Source organism: Grammomys surdaster, unplaced genomic scaffold (genome assembly GCF_004785775.1).
Source record: "Grammomys surdaster isolate TR1022 unplaced genomic scaffold, NIH_TR_1.0 60, whole genome shotgun sequence".
NCBI classification, from domain to species: Eukaryota; Metazoa; Chordata; class Mammalia; order Rodentia; family Muridae; genus Grammomys; species Grammomys surdaster.
The window spans coordinates 5,632,374-5,652,490 of record NW_021604562.1 but is presented as its reverse complement, the minus strand read 5'-3'; the positions used below and the strand labels follow the sequence as shown (position 1 = coordinate 5,652,490).

The 20,117-nt window shown below is 35.8% G+C and overlaps 1 protein-coding gene across 3 annotated transcripts in view; it reads right to left on the bottom strand.

Annotated features, from left to right (window-relative positions):
- The window catches only part of Tenm1 (teneurin transmembrane protein 1), a 559,933-nt gene that overhangs the window by 466,981 nt on the left and 72,835 nt on the right, over window positions 1–20,117 (bottom strand). For all 3 annotated transcript variants that reach the window (XM_028753445.1, XM_028754767.1, XM_028754112.1), the window contains exon 3: window positions 18,828–18,884. In XM_028753445.1, coding sequence (XP_028609278.1) covers window positions 18,828–18,884 — 57 coding nt within the window. The remainder of the gene's footprint in view (window positions 1–18,827; window positions 18,885–20,117) is intronic.

The following is a 20,117-nucleotide window of genomic DNA, read 5'->3' as shown; positions in this document are numbered from 1 at the left end:
AGTGAGAGCAGTGCAGAAGAATGGAGTGCGTTTGGCAGGTTTGTGGCAGTTCAGTGCAGTTTGTGAAGTGTGGAGGCAGAGCAACTCATTCAGAAGCCCAGAGAAGTCAATTTGAATCAGTTGTCTTGCAGAGGATTTTGAGCCAGAACAGCTGAGTTGAAACAACCAGCCAGAGTTGGTATTATTATGGCTAATTGACCTAGTTGTACAGACATGGACTTAAAATACTACAAAAATTATTATTTTTAAATTTTATGTTTGGGTAAAATTCATACATATTTTTAAAAGCATCACCAAATATAAGCAATCAAGCTTCTAATAGGTGGCTTACAACCATGTGTGGTTTTAATTATCTCTCTCATTTTTTCCCACTTTTACTACATGAAAACTGTCTTGATTTTTAGAGTTTTAAGGTGTTTAATATCATAAGAGAATCCACAAAAGGAATATGGTGCTTCATATGTTGTTTGCAATAAAGCAAATATTTGATTTTAATCCTTCAAAAAATTCTTTTCTCTTACTTCATTGATATATGCAGCATGCCACTAAGTTTTTAGAGGAAAATGTGTGTAACATGGCTAGGACTACGGTAGAATAAGGTTGAAACATTTATATGTGATAGTCATAATTGTATGCCTGTTATAAAGTTTGTACTTTTAGAAAATGTTTTCTTGAAGAAATCCATTTTTCTGTGAGACAATAATATTGTGTATAACTTAATTTCTCAGTGAAAATCCTCTTCCTATAAATACATTTACTAATTCTACCTTATTGCTACCTTTTGGGTAGAGGTTACTGGGAATGTACATATTTTCCTAGTTTGAATGAGCAACTAAACCTACTGAGACTTCCATTTGGTATGGGGTACAATAAATAGTAACTATTTCTTACTATTAAATATGCATACATTCCCCAAGAACACAAAAGTGTTTTAGGCTGATATATTTATTATCATGATAATAACTGTGGAGATATAATTGTAATAGTATAAAAAACTTAGGTTTTAAAAAAATATGAGGGATAAATATAGGTAGTTATTTGAATACTGTTCATAATACAGTGCCTTGAGAAATGATCCTGCCTGGAGCAAGTACTTGGTTTTCTCATGTCCATGTCCCTCTTGGGTTAATTAAAAATGCTATTTTATCATATCCATCTGGGAAGATGTGACATTTAACACAACTACTTTATTTAACAGAAAAGATGATCAAATAGTTGACCGAATATTTCTCCTACATCTTTTACTTATTTGGGCTTCATGTTTATAACTATGAATAAGTGTAGAATGGGGAGAAATAAAATCATAATTAGGGAGAAAACACTGTGAACATACATTTCATTCAAAATACAACTTCTCCTTCTCCTACAAATAAGGAGCAAATTTGGAATGGAATTAGAACTAGAACCCATCTTATGTAACCCCAATAATAATAAAAATACCTCTCTTGTTTTGGCTATTATAAATTTATGGGCTGGGTTATTATTCATGTTATATATAACCAGATTTCATAAAATACTCCTGTGTGTATTGCTCTCTCTTACTATCTAAAACTGTGAAATTACATGCATACCATACTTTAGGAAGGTTCCCCATGCATATAAAAGACTTCCCCGAGCTGGGCGGTGGTGGCACACGCCTTTAATCCCAGCACTTGGGAGGCAGAGGCAGGCAGATTTCTGAGTTCAAGGCCAGCCTGTTCTACAGAGTGAGTTCCAGGACAGCCAGGGCTACACAGAGAAACCCTGTCTCGAAAAACCTAAAAAAAAAACAAAAAAAAAACTTTCGAATCTCAACAGAACATTTTTCAATTGACATTCTTCTTAAACAAGCTGGCAAGTAGCCAAATATACCATGATAAGGTGTGGTACTGAAGACATAAGACTCATAATCATTATTGGAGAAGGATATTTCTGGAGCAAGACAAAAATTGAACTGGCACCAAAAAAAGGGACGGAGCCATAATAGTGAAGAACAAGCTACAGTCTTTTCTCATCCATATCAGGCGTGTGTAATAAATTACTCTCGTCTCTCTCATCGTGTCAGGAGAAAACGATGTTTAGATTAAACCTTGCTAAGGCCTAAAAGGATAATTTGTCAGTATTTTCCAGTTTACTACCAATGCAGTATTGATTTGCTAGAGCCATTCTTTCTATTTTATTTACACTAATTCAATCTGGAACAGCTGAAACTCAACTTGTAGGAAAGCAAGATATTTCTTTATTTTAAGTCTCGTGGGTCCAAAGGTATAAGGTCTAAGAAAACATGTCCAAATTATTCTTTCTAGTTCTTGTGAGTAAAGATCAGTCCCTACTTTGGAGGCAAACAGTTACAGGAAAAGCATTTTTCTGCTGAGATTTACCTTGGGCTAATTTCTTTTCTTTTCTGTCTTTAAAATATAGATAATTATAGTTCTTAGGAGAACATGATAAAAAGTGTTCCAAATGCCTGTCCAATTTAGTAGACTTGTGACTGTATGTCTAGACAGCTGTTTGGAAATGAAATGTAAGGCAGAAACATCTTGATAAACCTTATTGGGGCTCAAGTGATTAAAAATGACAACATTCAGTTGGCTACACAAGTGTCTAAAAGGACTACATCCACACCTGAATCAAAAGAGAAAACGTTTTCTAAGTTCTTCCTGATCCTTAAATAAAGGATTCAAATGAGCAGAGAGTAGCCTAGAGATCAAAACCTTAAGGAAAGCAGGGAACTGTTAAAATAATTTATGTGTATGTACTGAGGGAATTAATTATATCAAATACTTAATCCAGGGAACTAGTGTTATCTGTTTCTTTTCCTTCCCTTAACTTTTACTGTTGTGTGGTTGTTTTATTTTATTGTATTTTTATTTATTTCCACCTTGAGATAGTTTAATGTCATTATTGTTTTGACTTCATGTAACTATGTAAGACCGTTAAGAATGTCATGATTTAATAGGTTTATAATTCCTGTAAGGCAGAATGTCTGGGTTTCATTTTCTATACTTTTCAACTTTCATGGAAATTTCCTCAAATTCTGACATGATTTGGGACTCTTAAATTTCATAAAACTCATAGCACATTTTTAGTATTTGTTATCCTAGATTTTTGTCTTACAAAGAATATTTCCTGACAACTTTGACTGAATTGGTCAATTCTAACTGAATCTTATTGTAAACAATCAATTGACAGGCTATTTGATAAAAATATGACTACATATTCATAAACAAAAGGTTCAATAGTTTTCATAGGGATTATCAGGCAATTCAGTCAGACAACACATCAATTTAGAAAGTATCTTAAATGAATCAACTTTTTGACAGTTTTGATTGTCTTGCTCATTTCATACATTACTCACAAAACAATGCATGTACTCATTTATAAACAATCAATTTTTTAATCCTTGTTTGTTAAATTTAAGCTCTGCTCATGTGAAGGCCAGAAAGATGGCTAATTCTGTGAAGGTGTTTGCCAGGGTAGACAGATGAGAGAATTTGATCTTCAGAATTCACATAAACATGGAGAGAAAGTATTTTTCAGTACACACTGCATTTCCCAGAAACAAGGAAAATAAAGAGTAAATTGCCTCAGAAAAACTGGTTTTGCATTTACAAACATAAAAATAAATGAAAAGTATTTAAGCACAAATTTCTAGTTGATAGTGGCCATAAAATAAAACCACAAAAATTGAAGGTGTCAACTGTGTGAATGACAGAAATTATACTTAAAATATGCCACTTCGCATAATAGGTGTTTGTTCATGGAAACATGATTATGTGTATGTTGCTAAAATTGTAAAATGACAAATGTATGCTATTGCTCTCAAAGGAAAATAGTATAGTATATATTACTTGGAGGGTTTGAAATTTACAACTGTCTTGTTTTTGTTGTTTAGCAACTGCTAATTTTGGCAGCAATTTAGAAAAGTAGAATTGCTTGTCCACTGGATTATAATGCGGCCATGCCCTGCTTCCTATGTGAGGTAGAAACTTATCTACAAAAACAGCTTTTTCAAGGAAATGAATGAGCATGGCTCTCACTTCGCGAACCAAATCAACATAAGCAGGTAGCTTAATAGTAAAGCAAAGAACAGATTATTACATAAAGATATTATTTAATATATTTGTTTACACACACACACACACACACACACACACACAGAGAGAGAGAGAGAGAGAGAGAGAGAGAGAGAGAGAGAGAGAGAGAGAGAGAGAGAGAGAGATATGCACACAGAAGGACCATTTCTAAAGCTGGAGAATATTGCAGAACATGAATAGTGTATATAATATACAGGTGGCTGCTTGTTGATAAACATTTTGATTGGTATTCTTGTTTTTTCAATATTTCCAACAATGTTTCATTTGTTGACACATGCTAATACATATACTATATTATCACCCAAGAGTTAAAGGATATAGTTCATGAACTGAAATTATTATGTCAAAGGAGATATACGCTCAGTTTTGTGTGATATTGTCAAATTTCCTTTCATTTTTTTGTTTGGTTATAAAATTCTGTAGTCAATGCTTGAGTCTCATTTTTTAAAAAAGTATATGTTATCAAATATTTATTACTGCTAAGATTCTAGGCAATAACTTCACATTTGACACTAAATTTTTAGCTTATTTTTCAGATTGTAATTTAATTACATTTTCCTTTTCCCTTTTCCTCCCTCTGAACTCTTCCATATATCTCTCCTCACTCTTTCTTTTGCAAATTCCTGACTCCTCTTTTCATTAATTGTATGTGTGTGTGTGTGTGTGTGTATATATATATATATATTCTAAATATAACCTGTTGGTCCATATGTTGTTTTTTCTACATGTTCTCAAGAATGACTGTTGGTATCAGAACTGGCTCTGAATCCAGTGACATTACTTCTAGACAACTGCCACATCTGTTGCCAAGGCAACCGCCACACATTCCCAGAATCCGATTGGCTTAATTCCACCATTACCTGTGAGACACTGCTTCACTATCCATATAAATAAGCAGAGCCCCTTGACCTCTCTTCTCTCTTCTCTCTCTCTCTCTCTCTCTCTCTCTCTCTCTCTCTCTCTCTCTCTCCCTCCCTCCCTCCCTCCCTCCCTCCCCCCCTCCCTCCCCCCCTTCTTGCTGTCACCTTTGAGCTAATGTCCTAAATAAACTTCTAGTGGAACCATTTGGCCTGGTGTAGTCCGTCGTGAGCTATGCGCATTGAACAACACTGACCACTAGGAAATGGAGAGCTAACCAGTGTGTTCATCCCTGGGTAGGACCACTGCTCCTGTTTCTAGCTTTATTTAGTTGCATGTAGTTTGCATCGTATTTTTAGTACAAATTTATCTGGAGAATAAAGATGAATATTTTCTTCATGCTTAAAAAACAGTCTCATTATCTTTAGTATGGTCTACCTCTATATCTGTATCATTTTACTTCGTTGTTAGATTATGTCCTTATTAGTTAAAAGTAGAAAAATGAGCAGACATATCAACAAACAATTGAGAATAAGAGGTGCAAATGCATCATTAACATATAAAAAGTTTCCCAAGCTCACTCATAAATACAAAATAATAGCATAAGGACATTTTATATATGCTAGGAATATGTATTAATAATCTTTTTTTATCATTGCCTGCATTGATGAGAATATGAGAAAACAGATACTCTTCATGAAGCATTAGTAGGAAGATAAACTGACTCTTCTTTTTTAAGGGGAAAATTTGGTGATACCTGTAGGAAACATAAAATGGCTATTACCTCAGCCTACTGATCATTTCCAATTATAAGAAATTATCCAACAGGTATGTAAAAAGATGTATAAGAAAGAAGTAAGTAATGGCACTGTTTTTGTTTTTTGTTTTTGGTTTTTTAAGAACAAACTAATGGATACCTACATTTGTATTAATGGGATAGCTAAACAGAAAGGCGATACCTATGTGACTGGATCTCATGCAGCCATCACTGAGGAACAACACACAAAGAATAATATGCAAGATATCAGAAATAGAAAAGGTTTCTAGACTTTTCGTTTTACAGAATTCAATCTGTACTTATACTGATAATATAGAAATTACCATCACTCGAGTGGCACCTGAAGGGTGAAGATGAGGAAAATAGTTTACTTTATTTTTAAGTTAATCCTGTTTTATAGTATCAATTTTAAGCCAGCAGCTGATATAACTTTACCAGTAAAATATACTAATAAAGGTTTGTCTACTTGAAAATATGCATTTTTGTGTTTACCTTGACAATAGCTTAATGCTTAGTATCATTAGACTGTTTTCAATTCTAAGAGCATCACAGTCATCACAGAAATGTATGACTCACACATAAAGTCATCCAAATAACTTATACACTTCCTCTGACCACGTAACTCTCCAAAAGAGCTATTACAAAAGTCAACCACACTGCTTCATACATGCATAATGGTTCCAACAGAGCCATTAGGGTGCCAGTTATATGGCAGGGTTCCTGCCAAAGCTATTACCAAATCATTGTATTGTTTCACACACTTCCTTTAACTTTTAGATGGTTCCTAAGGAACTGTTTTCACTGCTATAGAAGTGTCCTGTATAACTTATATCACCAGGGGAAAACATAGAAAACACAGGCAAGAAATGTAAAAGAAACAAAACCCTTCTAGTAAATGCACATGAATGATCCCACATGGTCAAATATCGGAAGGGTAACTCCTCATTTGGGCATAAGTATTACATGTCATTTAAAGACCTCCAGGTGTTCATCTAGGCATTTTTGTCTCACAACTCCAGATGTTCCTGTAAAGCAATTTAGGTTCTCAAAATGGCACATGCAGAGCTATGCTAGTACAGTATTTATTAGCCATGTATGCTGTGTCTTCAGGTTCTGGGTATGAAGTGTAGAAGTAACAGGAAGCTATTATAGATTTCTTGGCTCTGATGGAATTTTGCCAGATCTTCCCTTGTCTATAATCTTGTTGAATATCATAAAAAGAATTTAACTGTTCAACAATAATGAAAATCATCATGGCTTCTGAGGAATCACGATTCTAGATCTATCTTAAAGGTCTACTATTTGTTAATGGGAAATAATAGTGGCCATAACTAGTTAAAATAACTTCACTGTATTTCCTCTAATATTTTTCAATGCTTAATAGAAAAATGTTTGTTAACTATTGAAATGATGTATTCGCTAAAGTAAGAGAAACAAACACAAGGATTTTTACCTTTTCTGAAATAAGCAGAAATTACAATGGACACTCCCAGGATTGAGAATTTCTTGAGGGTACCAGATATTCCACATTAGCTACTTGCATAATTCCTGATAATAAAAATGTTACCCATAGCATCTATCCCATAATTTGGGCATAGTAAATGAACAGTGATAAACTTTACTCACACCTAACATGCACTGAATATATAATTATAGAAGTCACACTATAAAGTGATACACATACACACACATACACACACACAAACACACACACACACACACACACACACACACACACACACACACAATACTTACTTTATATATATTTCTTATATATTAAATATATATAATAAATATAATGTTTTCATTTCATATATCAAGAAACCGGGGTTTGGAAAGTTTTAATTATCCATCCAATGGCTAGTAGTCATGAATTTGAGAAGTATCAAAGACGGACTATAGGACGTAAAACTAAAACTATAAAACTGCTTGTTAATAAGTCAAACAGAAAGAAATAGTAAGAAATCATATTGGTTAATTTTAATAAAGTATGAATTACAAAGAAGTTATATTTACCTATAGTTTTAATGATAATGATACTTCTACTCAAAAATGCTCATTGAAAAATTACTTGCTGCCAAACGTTGTATTAAGTACTAGAGATGCTTGAAAAATGAATATTATGTATAATCCCCAACCTCAAGGCATTTCTAGACTGGTGGGAAATATTAATGTCCAATTAATTAAGAGGATTTATTATAAGTGACAAAACCAATTTGAGCTACATTAAACAGAAAATAACCACAAGAAGGGGCTAAATAGAAAGAATTGTTAAGTCATTTCCTTTTTTTACATTGATACATGTTATTTAGTCATATCTAGAGAACGACTAGGGTCTAAATGTTTATCTAAAAGAAAGGAATAAGACCTAGTATAGAATCCAGCCCTTATTTCTGTCCAGAAAAGCAGATAAAATTAATCATGCATGCTTTAGTGTCATTGCTACATTCCATGGGTATAGAATCGTTTTTATCAACTTGATTCAGGTATCTAACAGAGTCTCATTAGCTACAACCAAAGGATAAGATCAATAATACAAATATTACTTTTTGGGAGCCCACCCACTTGATTTCTAAAGCAGCCCCCAACTTCAAACCAGCAAATATCAAGTTGGCACATATACCCTAATGTGTCTACTAATGACAGTATAAAGCCTGCTTACACTCACTCTCATTGGCAAGTTCATCTATTCTTTTGCAGAGGTATTCTTCTACCGGTATTAGAACCTATTTATTTGGGTTCCAACATGAACTGAAGACTACCAGCATTCTAGGAGTCCTCTGGGACTCTGCACCAGATTGGGACTTCTAAGACAACTAGCCTCAGGATTAATATAATTAATTAATATAAAGTGGCCATCTTGCCAAAAGCAATTTACACATTCAATGCAATCCCTATTAAAATCCCAACTCAATTCTTCACAGAGTTAGAAAAGGAAATTCTCAAATTCATATGGAATAACAAAAATCCCAGGATAGCGAAAACTATTCTCAACAATAAAAGAACTTCTGGAGGAATCACCATCCCTGACCTCAAGCTGCACTACAGAGCAATAGTGATTAAAAACTACTTGGTATTGGTACAGAGACAGGCAGGAAGATCAATGGAATAGAATTGAAGACCCAGAAATGAACCCACACTCCTATGGTCACTTGATCTTTGACAAAGGAGCTAAAACTGTCTGGTGGAAAAAGGACAGCATTTTCAACAAATGGTGCTGGTTCAACTGGAAGACAACATGTAGAAGAATGAAAATTGATCCATTCTTATCCCCTTGTACAAAGCTCAAGACTAAGTGGATAAAGGACCTCCACATAAAACCAGATACACTGAAACTAATAGAAGAGAAGGTGGGGAAGAGCCTCGAATACTTGGGCACAGGGGAAAAGTTCCTGAACAGAACACCAATGGCATATGCTCTAAGATCAAGAATTGACAAATGGGACTTCATAAAATTGCAAAGTTTCTGTAAGGCAAAGGACACTGTCAATAGGACAAAAGGACAACCAACAAATTGGGAAAAGATCTTTACCAATCCTTCATCTGATAGAGGGCTAATATCCAATATATACAAAGAACTCAAGAAATTAGACTCCAGACAACCAAATTACCCTATTAAAAAATGGGGTATAGAGCTTAACAAAGAATTTTCAATGGAAGAAACTCGAATGGCCGAGAAGCACCTAAAGAAATGTTCAGCATCCTTAGTCGTCAGGGAAATGCAAATTAAAACAACTCTGAGATTCCATCTTACACCAGTCAGAATGGCTAAGATTAAAAACTCAGGTGATAGTAGATACTGGCGAGGGTGTGGAGAAAGAGGAACACTCCTCCATTGTTGGTGGGACTGCAAGATGGTGCAACCACTTTGCAAATCAGTCTGGCGGTTCCTCAGAAAATTGGACATAACATTACCTGAGGATCCAGCTATACCACTCCTAGGCATATACCCAGAAGATGCTTGAACATATAACAAGGACATATGCTCAACTATGTTCATAGCAGCCTTATTTATACTAGCCAGGAGTTGGAAAGAACCCAGATGTCCTTCAACTGAGGAATGGATTCAAAAAATGTGGTATATTTACACAATGGAGTATTACTCAGCTATTAAAAACAATGAATTCGAGAGGTTCCTAGGTAAACGGATGGAACTAGTAATTATCATCCTGAGTGAGGTAAGCCAATAACAAAAGAACACACATTGTATTCACTCATTGATTATTGGATATTAGCCCAGAACCTTGAAATGCCCAAGATGCAACTCACAGGCCACATGAAGCTCATAAAGAAGGAAGACCAAGTGGGGGTGATTCAGTCCTTCTTAGAAGGAGCAACAAAATACTCAAGAGAGCAAATATGGAGACAAAGTGAGGGACAGAAACTGAAGGAGGGGCCATCTGAAGACCATTCCACCTGAGTATCCATCCCATGTGCAGTCACCAAAGGTAGATGCTGATGTGGAAGGGAGGAAGTGCATGCTGATAAGAGCCTGATATAGATGTCTCCTCAGAGGTCTTCAAGAGTCTGACATATTCAGAGGCAGATGCTCACAACTAGCCATTGAACTGATAATGGAGTTCTCAATGAAGGAGTTAGAGTGAAGACTGAAGGAGCTGAAAGGGTTTTCGTCCCCATGAGGAGAGCAACAATACCAAGCAACCAGAGCTCCCAGGGTCTAAACCACCAGCCTGGGAGCACTTAGGAAGGGATTCAGGGCTTCAACTGAATACTTAAGAGTGGAGGGCCCTGCTGGGCATAGGTGGAAGAAGAGATCCTTGACTTCATGAAGGCTGGATGACCCAGGGGGTGGGAATTTTGAGGGTGGGGAGGTGGGAGAGGGGGGGTAGATAGAGGTTACATCCACAGAGAAGAATGAGGAGGGGTGAGGGGATTGGGGGTTCCTGGGTGGGTGAGGGATGGGGTAAGGGGACAACATATGAAATGTAAATAAAACATCCAATAAAAAAATGGCAAAAAAAAAGACAACTAGCCTCATGGACTGAATTACTACCAGGTTCTTGGTCTTTCAGTTAGGAGACAGCAATTGTTGGACTAGAGAGACCATAACCTATATGCCTCTTTAATGAATCTCTTTTTAATATATGGATGTTTATTCTATCAGTTCTGTACCTTTATAGAACCCTGACTAATACAGATAGTAATATCAGAATGGATTCTACAGAAACAAAATTATAAGGATTATTTTTTGGGAGAGGTGGTTAAATTTGTTTGTTTTTGTTACTTTTTGAGACAGGATATTACTGTATTGTCTTGGCTGGCTTGGAGATGACCCTGTAATACATAACACTTTTGACAATTGGTGGAAAAATAAGGAAAAGAATGATGTTGCCTGGTTGGTTCTAACATCTCTGGATAAATTGGCAAAGGATAAAATGAACTCCTTGATAAAATTAATCAACTTCTAATATCTCAGGGTGCAGTGTGATATAATTAATTGATTGACTCCAGATGTATACAAATAGTCTAACATTTTACAAGTGGGCTGTGGAAGAGAATCTTCTCCTCAGCAACCATAGAGTTCAAGTTATGGAAAATCAAACCCAAATCTTCAGTATTTGCATTACAATGCATTACAATGAAAATTCAAGTCCCAGCCTCAGAGGGTGTAAGAGGTCAAATAAGTAAGGATCCTGTAATTGTGAATGGACAGGTGTGGGACAACACATCTCAATGTGAGGACATTGAACTCTCTGATTCTGAAGGATTTAGTTCACTGGATCAATAATTCTTCACCCTTAGAATAGAATACTTCTCCACTTTTATCTACTGCAGTGTTCCCCTCTCCATATTTGCCTCAGTAAATTAATCCTTTACAGTCTGCTGAACTAGCAGTGATGTTCTTCTCTGAAAGAGATGGCAGGCAAAACAATACTGATGTAACTCAGTGCTCGTCTATAGTGCTTCTAGACCTATAACCATATTCAAAGTTAAAGATGCTTGTTGAAGAGAGGTAAGAAGTAAAGTCCATGAAAATGTGCAAAGTACCACCAAAATAACTAAATGAGTTTGCTAATTCACTGAAGCAAAAGTCTGGAGAATATATGTAGAAATGGGTTTTAAGGGTGTGTGATAATGATAGACAGAATATAAAACTGCAACAGACTGAGTTTTCTGATATAGGAGCACTGAGTACAGATTCTAGGTTTAGAATGGAAGTTTGCACAGCCAAAATTTGTCATAAGATGGTCTGTTGAAAAGAAGAAGAAGATGTTTGTTATCTCTCGACTTAGTATTGACAAAAGGATTTTAAGGTTCAGGGAAACTGCGGTGCTACAGAGGGTATGCTGAGCAAAGTGTAATTCTCCACAGTGGCAAGGCCAGATGTTTTCTTCACTTATCCTATAACATGAAAAATGCTGAAAGGGGCACCAGAACACTTGACGAATTCTATGGTTGTTTCTTTCTTGTACCAGACCTTATGGTTGTAAATACCACAGCTGAATTGTATTAAATGAAATCAATGGGTTATAATTGGGTCCTGGAGTAGCAGGGTTCAGATGGCAACACTGAATAACCAGTGACAATGATAAGCATTGTTATGGCCATGGAAGCACAGGTGAAGCAATGTCAACAATGGCCTGACCCATAATGGGCAGCAGAAGCAAGGTGCTTTTTATGGTTGCAAGTATCATATGGAACTCTGACACTGACTAATGGATTGTGTTTATAGAAATGTAATCATTAAGAAGCCTACTATGTTTTATATAATTTGTACAAGCAGAAACATTATTGAAAAAATTCAAGAAAGGCTACATTGGATAGGTGCAATAAGAAATCTTGGCTCCTGAAACAATTTCTAGACTTGAACCTATTTGCAAACCCTAGGTCCTTTGAATGAAGGGATGTCAAAGGCCCTCTGAGGAAGGGCCTTGATGAAATACCTGAGAGTTTTACGGCTAGTTTTCTCCAATCCTTCTGCAAAGGGATACATGTTCTTTTATACAGGCCACTCTACACTGGGGAAAGGAAATAATCAAACTTTCTAGGATCTACACAATACTGGTTCTAGGAAAATAATTGGTAACGATTATGGGAGAGACTCAAAAGCAAGTGGGATCCATCAGTTAAAGTAGGGGTTTATGGAGATCAGATGACAGAGTGTTGGCTAAAATCTTATTCACAGCAGGCCCAGTTGGTCCTGAAACTCATCATGTGATTATTTCCCTACTTCTAGAATGTATAATTGGGGTATATGTACTTAGAAGTTGGCAGAATTCCTTTATTGGTTTTGTGAGAACTATTATGGTTGGTGAAAGTCAATGCAAGTCACTGAAGTTCTCCCTACTAGGAAAAATAGTGAACAAAAGACAATATCACATTCCAGGAGGGATTGCAGTAATTAGTACTACCATCAAGGAATTGAAAGATGCAGAGGTTGTGGTTTGTACTCCATCTCCCCTTAAAATTCCGATTGGGATTGCACAGAAGACAGATGGATCATGGAGAATGGCAGTTGACTATTGCAAAATTAATCAAGTAGCGACACCAATTGCAGCTGATGTACCAGATGTGGTATCTTTACTTGAGCAGATTAACACATCTCCTGGTACATGGTATGCAGCTACTACTCTAGCAAATGCCTTTTTTTAAATTTTGATACCTGTCCATAAGGACCACACAAAGCAATTTACCTTCAGCTGGCAAAGCCAACAGTACAATTTTACAAGTTTATCTCAAGGGTATATTAACTCTCCAGTACTGTGTCATAACTTAGTTTGAAAGGATCTTGATCATCTGTCTCTTGCAAAATATCACATTGATCCACTATACTGATAAATTAGGCTGATTGGACCACGTGAGCAGGATGTACAAACCACATTGGACTTGTTGATAATACATAGGGATTCTGAAAATGGGAAATAAATCCATACAAAATAAAGGGTCGAACTTCAGTGAAATTCCTAGGAGTCCACTGTGGGAGGCACAGATATTCTGTGCAAACTAAAGTATAAGTTATCGTACCTGACCATTCCCATCATCAAGAGGAAGGCTTATTTGGACTGCAGAAGCTTCATATTCCTTACTGGAATATGTTATTTCATCCTATATATTAAGTGAGTTGGAAAGCTGCTAGCTTTAAACAGGCCCCTGTACAGGAGAAGAATCTTCAATAGACTGAAACGGCTGTGTAGGCTGCTCTTTTACTGGGGCAAGATGATTCTGGAGACCTGGTGGCACTTGAGGTATCAGTGGCTAATAGGAAGGTTGCCTGGAGCCATTGGCACTTCCGTATAGATGAATCACAAAGGAAACCCTACAAATTTTGCAGTAAAACTCTACCACCATCTGCAGACAATTGTTCTTTTGATGGACAGCTCTTGGCTGGCTATTGGGCCTTAGTGTAAAATGAATATTTGACAATGGGACACCAAGGTATCAAGTGACTGAGGCTGCCTATAGTAATCTAGATATTATTTGATCCTGCAAGTTATAAATTAGGATGTGCATAGCAGCAATCTATTATCAAATGTAAGTGGTCTATATGTGATCTGGCCTGAGCAGGTTCTGAGGGCACAATCAAGTTATTCAAAGAAGTTGGCCAAATACTTATGGTTTCTACCCCCATTAAAATCCCTTCTATTTCCAATCATGCTCCCATGGCCTCTTGAAGTATTTCTTATGGACATTTTACTGAGGAAGAATTAGGGCCTTTATAAAATAAATATTTTTATTTCATGTGCAATGGTGTTTTACCCTGCATGTATGTTTGGGTGAGACTGTCAAATCCTCTGGAACTGGAGTTACATACAGTTGTGAACTGCCACATGGGTGCTGATCATTGAACTAGAGTCCTCTGGAAGAGCAAGTAGTGCTTTTAGCCACTGAACCATCTCTTCAGCAATTAGGGCCTTTTGAACTTTCTGCACTCTATGCAAGCACTACTGAGAATTGAAAGCTGCTTCATTTACAAACCCTTTCTGAGACAACCATGAGAGATACCAGGGAAGGGAAGTCTTTATAGTAGGTAGAACTTTGGGTAGGATACAAGGTTGTGCATTTTTCTTGGATGGAGAAATGATCATATGTCTAGTTGTTTGATCTATGAGATTTAGCCAATGGATTGGCTGAATGGCCAGGGATTTGGGAAGAACATGTTTAGAAATGTTTTTTTTTTTTTTTGAGAAAAAAACCTGGGAATAAGCACTTAATAGGTCTTTTCAAATAAGTAAAAAATGTGAAGATGCTTGTCTTTCATGTAAACGCACATCTTGAACACGCACGTGTGTGTGTGTGTGTGTGTGTGTGTGTGTATGTGACTTTAGTAGAGGTAAAAATAAAACACTGAAATAGGATGGCCTATTTGTTGACAGGAAGTGTCTTTCACCATCATGCGTTGTTATTTTCCACTAGGCCCATTACCAGAGTGGCTGTTGTAGCAGAAATTGAATTTGTGCATGGACTCCACAAATGCACTTACACTAACCTAGGTGAACTGGTTACAGATGTTGCTTAGTGCCAGATCTGCCAGCAATAGAGACTAACACTGAGCTCCTAATATGATACCATTCCCAAGGGTGACCTGCCAGCTACCAAGTAGCAGTTTAACTACACTGGTACACTTTCTATGTGGAAAGGAGAATGTTTTGTCCTACAGGAATAAATACTTATCCTGTTTATGGATTTGCCTTTCTTACACCTGATGTTTCTGAAAAGACTACCATATACAAACTCACAGAATGTCTCAGCCACTGTTATGGAATTTTATACAAAATTTCCTCTGACTAAGAAACTCACTTAATAGGCAGAGTAATGTTATAATCGGTCTACTCGCATGAAAGTCAGTGGTATTATGCTGTCAACCATTCTGAAACGAGCTGACTTCATAGAAAGGTAGATGGCATTTGAAGACATACTTTTAATTAGATGGCAGTAAACCAGAAGGCTAAAGCCAGGTTCTCCAAAATACATTATATGCTTTGAATTATTTTCCAGTATATGCTAATGTTCTCCCAAACCCAGGATTGATCAGTCCAGGAATGAAGTAGCATAAATGGAAATGATTCCATTTGTTATCACCCCTAGTGATCCAGCAGGAAAATTTTGCTTCCTGTTCCCACAACCATAATTTCTGCTGGCATAGAACTTTTGGTTCCAGATGGAGAGTGCTCCTGCTAGGAGACACAACAGACATTCCATTGAGATGAGAGCTCAGATTTCCAACTGGCCCTTTTGGACTTATGATGACCACTAGCCAACAGGCTAAGATAGGAGTAACAGTATTATAAGAGGTGCTTGGTCCAGACTACTAGGGGAAAATTGCTACACCTGTCCATAATGGAGATAAGAAAGATTATGTCTGGAGTACAGGAGATCCATTAGGGTATCTTCTGTTGCTACCATGTCCTGTGGTTAAAATTAATGTGAAACTATGACAACTCAGTTCAAAGCAGAATGACAAAGAGCACAGATCCTTCAAGAATAAAAATATGGGTCATTTCTCCTGGATAAGAATTAAGATTAGCTGAGGTGGTTGCTGAGGTTGGAGGAAATACAGAATGGGAGAGTAGAGAAAAGAAGTTATAAATACCAACTAATGCCGTTTGACCAGCTGTAGAAAAATAACTGACTTTGTTTTGTTTCCATTTGGAAATTAAGCATAATTAAGGAGATGCACTTGTATAAAAGTTGGGAAGGAGTGGAAAAAGATATATAATCTTAGTTTTCAACTTGACTACATCCAGAATCAACTAAAACCCAAACAACATGGCACAACTGTGAGGGGCTTTCTTGATTGGATCATTTGAGTTTGGAAGACCAACGTTAAATCTGGGTCAAGTCTTCTAATGACAGGGTGCATAAAATGACATGGAAGAAAGAAGTTTTGATTTTGGTCTGCTTGCCCTCACTCTCACTGGTAAATCCATCAATCCTATTGCTGAGATATTCCTTTATTGGTATTAACACATACTTCTTCAGGATCTCAACATAGACTGAAGACTTGCAGCTTTCTAGGAATCCTCCAGGACTCAGATACCAGATTGAGAGTGCTAAGCAAGGTTGAACAACTAACAAGCAGATAGATTCCTGGCCTTTGAGTCAAGAGATAATCTTTGTTGGAGTAGTTATATAACAGCCTATATACCATTCTAAATCCCATGTTTAACAGATGGATATCCATTATATAAGCTCAGTTTCTTTAGAGATCATTGACTAATGTAAAGTAGTATTATCATATTGTTATCAGAAGTGATGAGGAGATCATTTTTTAGAGGCAAAGATGCACATTAGATAACCATAGGCCTGACTCAATGCAGTATTTCGATCCTTCAAAGAGTGGCACAAGATTGTAGATAATTCATGAAAATATTTTTCTCTTACTTTAATCCCCCCACTCAGAACATGATGATTCTCATTTATCGACTCTGTAATTATGCTCTTGATTCTGTGCCTATGTATTGTCTAGTGCTTATCATTACCTTTTGTGAGATATGAAAATCTATGACTCTATGACTTAGACATACGACAAACAGTTGAAATGAACTGTAAGAAGTCTATACTGAAAGAAGCACAATATCAACCTGTTATTCAGGTCCCAGGAGTAAGCTAACTATTAAATCTGCATTTTTCCTTAATAGAAAATTAAGTATTAATAAATGATAAAGGGCTGTCTTAAGACAAGTGGGAAGGATTCAAAAGCAAATAATATTCTGGTATTTCTGTAAAAACCTACAAAACATATCTATTGTTTACATGTTGGTTTTTCTTCTTGTTTCAAATATTCCAGTAGTGGAGTTGAGTTTTAATAAACATTTCAGGTTTTGTAACATGTTATAGATTTAAATTACATTTAGAACAATATAACAGGGTCAATAGTACTAAAATATTTTTTAATCCTTGGTCTATGGATCATGTGAAAGAAATCAATCTTCTTAGGCAAAATTCTGGAAAGTCAAGTAGAACAACAAAGTGCTGCTAAGTCTTACTGTCTACTTGTGGGATGGACAGAATTATAGGCATCTTTGACAGCACTTCTCAGATTCTTTTATGGTTGTATAACTCACCCAAATTAACAATTTCCCTTATTTAAGCTTGTATTTCTCATTCAGAGCAATGGCGCTTAACTTACCCTAAAGTTTTTCATAATATTATGTCTGTAATATCATCAATAATTGAAAGAACAGAAAGTTTAGGAAGGCAGAAGCAAAATAAAATGTCACTGACACTAATTCTCTCACAGGAATAAGATGGCATGTAATCTGAACTACTGAAACCTATAACTCAAAAATATTTTAACCATTTTTTATGTTTCAAATATAGAATGTATAAATTCAAGTTAATGAGTTAATGAGATAGATACCCTGCTAGGCATGCTTTCATGAATGGATGATATCAGTGGGAAATAAATAGCTCCATTTGTATGCAAACACAAAGTTAAATGAGTTGAAAATGATTTTTTCTTTAAATTAACATGCATTTGGGGAAAAATGAAAAGCATTCAGACTCTCAACTTTTCTCTAAAATAGTATTAAATACTGCCATTCCCAGTTATTATCAATAACTAGGAATGCTCCCCTTACTGAAGAATGACAAATATAAAAACCTCATAAAATGATGACTACTGTATGCTTTTATTTTTTTCTTTTACCTTTTTGAGTTATTTGCAATTAATGACATGAATAAAATGTGATTGTAAGTCCAAGAGAGGAGCAGCTGGAGAAAAGGACCAAGGCTGTCTGTTAGAGAGCACTGGAAAGTTATGACAGCATCAGCATCAGATATATACCATGTTAAAGTTAAAGACATTCTAAATTCAAAACAAAATAACAGCAAAACAACAACATCATCATCCACAACAACAACAATAAGAACAGCAACAACAACAACAAGGCAGTTGTTTTATTTAGGGCAAAACCCAAAGACAAATGAGTGTTGTCCCTAACTGCTCTTTCAGCTTCTCTTCATAAGTGAAATATACACATTAAAAGAGACAAGCAAGGCACTATGTGACCACTAGACTAATCTCTGACAATTCCATTGTTCAGCCACATGTTTCACTTGTTAGTCTGCTAGGGTATCTTTTCTGGACTAGGCACGTGTTATGACTGATTGAGGTAAAAACAACTTGTTGTTGAATATTTGGAAACACTTGCCTTGAGCAGAATCAGCTGGAGCCTCCATGTCACAGCAAACAGGAGAGAATTTAAAACCTGTAATATTAAATGTTTTATTAATTAATCTTTGCCCACGTTGCCTGAGATTCTTCAAATTTCAACATGTACATTTCATCAAGAATATTAAAAAACATAACAGCATTAATGAAAAAAATCTATATGTACCTTAATATTCCTCCATTAAAACAAATATTTGGTAGTATTGAGTCATAAAAATAAAATCAATCTTACTTAATTCTACAATTTTTCAACACTCCTAAAAGAAACTTCCCATTGACAATTATATACAGATAGAAATATGATGAAGTCTAGAATGGAAAATTCTTTATTGGTGTACGCTTCAACTGAATGTAGTTAACTGCAATCCTTTATGTGAGAGGTTATGAGCAGTCTAGCAGAGATGAAGATATCACAAAGAGACAATTGTGTCTTTCAGTCTGACTATCAACTACTGAAACAGTGGAATCTCATGCTGCAAGAAGGGACAGGCACCAACCCGAGGAAGAACATTTGTCTCCCAAGAAAGCGATTTCAAACAGTTCTGAGGGTTGGCCTAAAGAGCAGAATATGATCTTTACATTTACATTCTATTTGTACAGGTACATATTATGTAGTATATTGTGGAGTATATTTTCTACTATCCTCTTTTCTCAATGCAGCTGTCCCTGTTTCTTTGTTCCCCTAGAAAAATTTATTTCCATTTTCACATAATACATACATACATAATCTTACATGATTGTATAAAATCTAGGCATCTCCAATGAGGGAAAACACAGATCGCTTCTTGGCTTTTTGGCTAAGATCAAATGAGAGAGAACACAGTATTTTTCATTTTGTAATGGGTTGAATTCACATATTATGCTAGCATGAATGTGGGTGATAAAGAACTCATATCAAATTTTGACAAGGAAAGTGATGGATAGACTAGACTAATTTGATTAATATTCACTTAATGTGCCTATAATGAAATTACTTTTTTTGGTTAGAAGCAGAAGGACATATATTCAGTAAGTCAACCCTTTCTTCAAAACTCAAAAAGAGAAAATTTTTCATTTTCTAAAATGTATAAGGAAATAATACATAATTACAACATAATGATATTGCTGTTAGTACTTATTGTCTGGCAAATGACTGGTGTCTTTAAAATAATTGTGTTTGTGAAATAATTTCATTCTAATGTGGTTAATGTGAATCTGTTTATAAACTCAGCAAGTTAATTTGGATCAAAATAGAGAGTCCCTACAGAGAATATGCATGCTATATAATTGT